Here is a 3,044-nt window from a genome sequence, read left to right as displayed (position 1 = left end):
GGTAAAATGCTATCAAACAGCATCGCATGCTACAGAGAAATCTTTCATGAAAGGAAGAGTCAATCGATGCAGCAAACTTCATTGTTGTCTTATTTTAAGAAATTGCCACAGCCACCCCAACCTTCAGCAACCACTACCCTGATCAGTCAGCAGCCATCCACATCGAGGCAAGACCCTCCACCAGCAAAAAGATGACGACTCGCTGAATGCTCAGATGATGGTTAGCATTTTTTAGCAATAAAGTATTTTTTAATTAAGGTATGTACATTATTTTTTTAGACATAATGCTATTGCACACTTAATAGAGTACAGTATAGTGTAAACATAACTTTTACTGCACTGGGAAACCAAAAAATTCGTGTGACTCACTTTATTGCAATATTCGCTTTATTGCGGTGGTCTGGAACCGAACCCGCAATATCTCCGAGGTATGCCTGTATAAAACTATTTATTGCTTTTAAAAACCTTTTTCTTATGCTATGCCTTTTTTTCCCCCTGTTGAAAGTAGCCTGAGAAAGCACTCTGGTGGCCTCTATTATCCAGTTACCAGGAGCTCCCAAAGATAAGACTTTCAAGTGCAGGATTGCATTGGGTTAGCTAAGTAATGGTAGGTGGGTAGGATGCTGTAACACAGGAGCTAGTCAAAGAGTGAGAGAGTTATGGAATTCCACCTTGAAAAAAGTGAAGACATGGAGCCTAACACTTAAAGGGCACGAGAGACCAGAGAAAGGCCAAGGGTGCAGCAAGCCCTGGAACCATGGCACTCCATTTCTTGGAACATCTGGAAGAAGCCTGGACAAAAAATGCCAGAACATTGGAAGGAAGAGTTTTGCACAGGGATGGATGGATTCAATGAGTGAACAGATCTTGGCTATCTCTAATTACTATGACTGTGATTACATGGATCACAAGGTCACATGGCCAAACCTGATTTTGTTCTGATTTCTACAGCTGATATCCTGATAGACATGGTGCTTTGCTCCACTTCAATCTTTCTCAGCTGCTCCTCAGAGACAAGTGCTAGCACAGATGCTGGAAAAGGGATGTGCTTATACAACCATGATGCCTAACAGGAGCTCATTAGTGTTAATACAAATTTGAGTTTTATTTAAGCTGGCAGTCTCTTCATGGGGAAAAAAAGATGTAAGTGGAGATTTTTTTTTTCATTGCATCCCCATTCCTTTTAGGAAAATTGTTTTTGGAAACCAGCCATTCTCTCTCCCTCTCTCTCTCTTTTTTACTTACACACACACACACACACACACACACACACACATGCATGCATACTCACCCTCCACATATAGTTATCTTACCAACTGTAATCAACCCTTCACTCAGAATGAAGTCTTTATCCTCCTAAGACACAAGTAGCCCTACCTGACTAAATCCTTATTTTGAATAAAAAATACATCTTGGCTTTTCTTAACCTTACACGATACACAAAAATAAGAATAATTGTATATATAGCGTATTGTGTTTCAAAGCCATCCTTTTTGGAGGAATCGCCAATGCTGTGAATATTGAAGAAGGCATTCACATTGATCTGTAGAAGAGTTCCTTCTATCAAGAATGACTCTTTAGACCTGCCAATATTCTGAGCTGTTGCCTCCACTTCTTTTGTAAAAAGTTTCCATTTTATTTTAAAATGTTGTGGTATAGCCATTAAATGACACTTTCTCTAATGTTGATGTCAGCACTGATCTCGAAGCGGTAGCTAACACCATGCCATTGAGAACAGTGTATCTATCACATCTACTGAATACGGAACACTTTCAGTAATTAAAAAAACAGCAGTGAAGTCAGTTCTGTAACACAAATATTTCCAATAACAATTGCAAAAGTGATATCAGACCAAAGTTTACAATATCAAAGAACTAAACTTTACAGATATATTTTCCCATTAGGTAAGAATGAGAAGTTTGTGAACTCAAAATATTCTTTTGTAAGGGTGAAGTTGATTTTTGTTGGGTTTTTTTTGTTTTGCATTGGGTAAAATATGTGACATTTCCCAAAATGTCTCTTTTTACTATGAAAATGTTATAAAAAGAAAAAGAAAGAACCAAAGAACTTTCTCCCTTCTATACCTATAATGTATATGTATGGATAGTTAACAGAAGTGATCCAGCTCTTTTTGATGGACTAGAAGACAGAGAGAGAGAAAAGTGATCTTTTAGAATAACCAGGGCACAATACAAAGCTTCATAAATCAAAGTCAACACCCTGAAATACATCCAGAGCTAAACTGGAAAGCCAACAAAGTCCACAAAGTACATTACCAGGCTTGATATATAACACAGGGTTTGTACTATTTGTTGAGAAAGACGTTTGGGAGGAAAAGTTGCAACCCCTTGTTCAATGCAGGTGGAAAAAAAATAGCCTTGACTGTTCTAACCTGCGCTCCCAGGTATACCCATCAGTTGTAAAACACAATGACACGTATGCTGCTCCTCTTCAATACCTGTGATAGGGCATTCTCTTGCCAGTGTCTCTCGATATTTGTACATTTCCATGTAATTCATATTTGTCCTGTTGAGCCTGAGCCAGCAACATTTATTCAAAACCCAATATCAGCAATGAACTGAGAAAGTTAAGTAGATGCATCATCCCACAGAGAAAAAAATTAAAGGTATAGCTGAATGTTACCCATGCACTGGTGGCATTACAGCTCAAATCATCACACTTTCTCCCTTCACTGTCTCCCATACACACTCTACAAAAGGAGTCCCAGGACAAAACCTTCATCTCATTCTGCTCCGCTGCAGTTCTGATAGGTATGCATTTTTACTCATGTGGGGAGCTAAATGGTGCTGTCCTTCATTGGTTTCCAATAAAATGAGTTTTTCAAATACTGTAGAACAAACACAGTGAAGCAGCATTAAAAGACAATCTGATTACTCTGAAAGATGAAAGAGAGAGACCAGAAACACCTACAGTCCTTCCTTTCTTATGTTTTTCATTATCTGGAAAGTAATGCTGTAAGAATCTGAAGCCTGTCAAACGCCAAATCAAAACCTCTTTTAGGATCTCAGTATTATAAAACAAGA

At 38.3% G+C, this 3,044-nt stretch overlaps 1 protein-coding gene across 1 annotated transcript in view; it reads right to left on the bottom strand.

Moving 5' to 3' along the window:
* Positions 1-2,519, bottom strand: part of PLPPR5 (phospholipid phosphatase related 5) — a 108,942-nt gene extending 106,423 nt beyond the window's left edge. Inside the window, exons 1-2 of the mRNA XM_019530597.1 lie at positions 2,393-2,519; positions 1,433-1,614 (exon numbers count right to left, since the gene is read on the bottom strand). Coding sequence (XP_019386142.1) covers positions 1,433-1,614; positions 2,393-2,519 — 309 coding nt within the window. The remainder of the gene's footprint in view (positions 1-1,432; positions 1,615-2,392) is intronic.
* Between the last annotated feature and the right edge of the window lie 525 nt (positions 2,520-3,044).

The sequence above is a fragment of the Crocodylus porosus genome, unplaced genomic scaffold (assembly GCF_001723895.1).
Source record: "Crocodylus porosus isolate Cpor-Errol unplaced genomic scaffold, CroPor_comp1, whole genome shotgun sequence".
Taxonomy (NCBI): domain Eukaryota; kingdom Metazoa; phylum Chordata; order Crocodylia; family Crocodylidae; genus Crocodylus; species Crocodylus porosus.
This window is presented reverse-complemented; position numbering and strand designations above follow the sequence as displayed.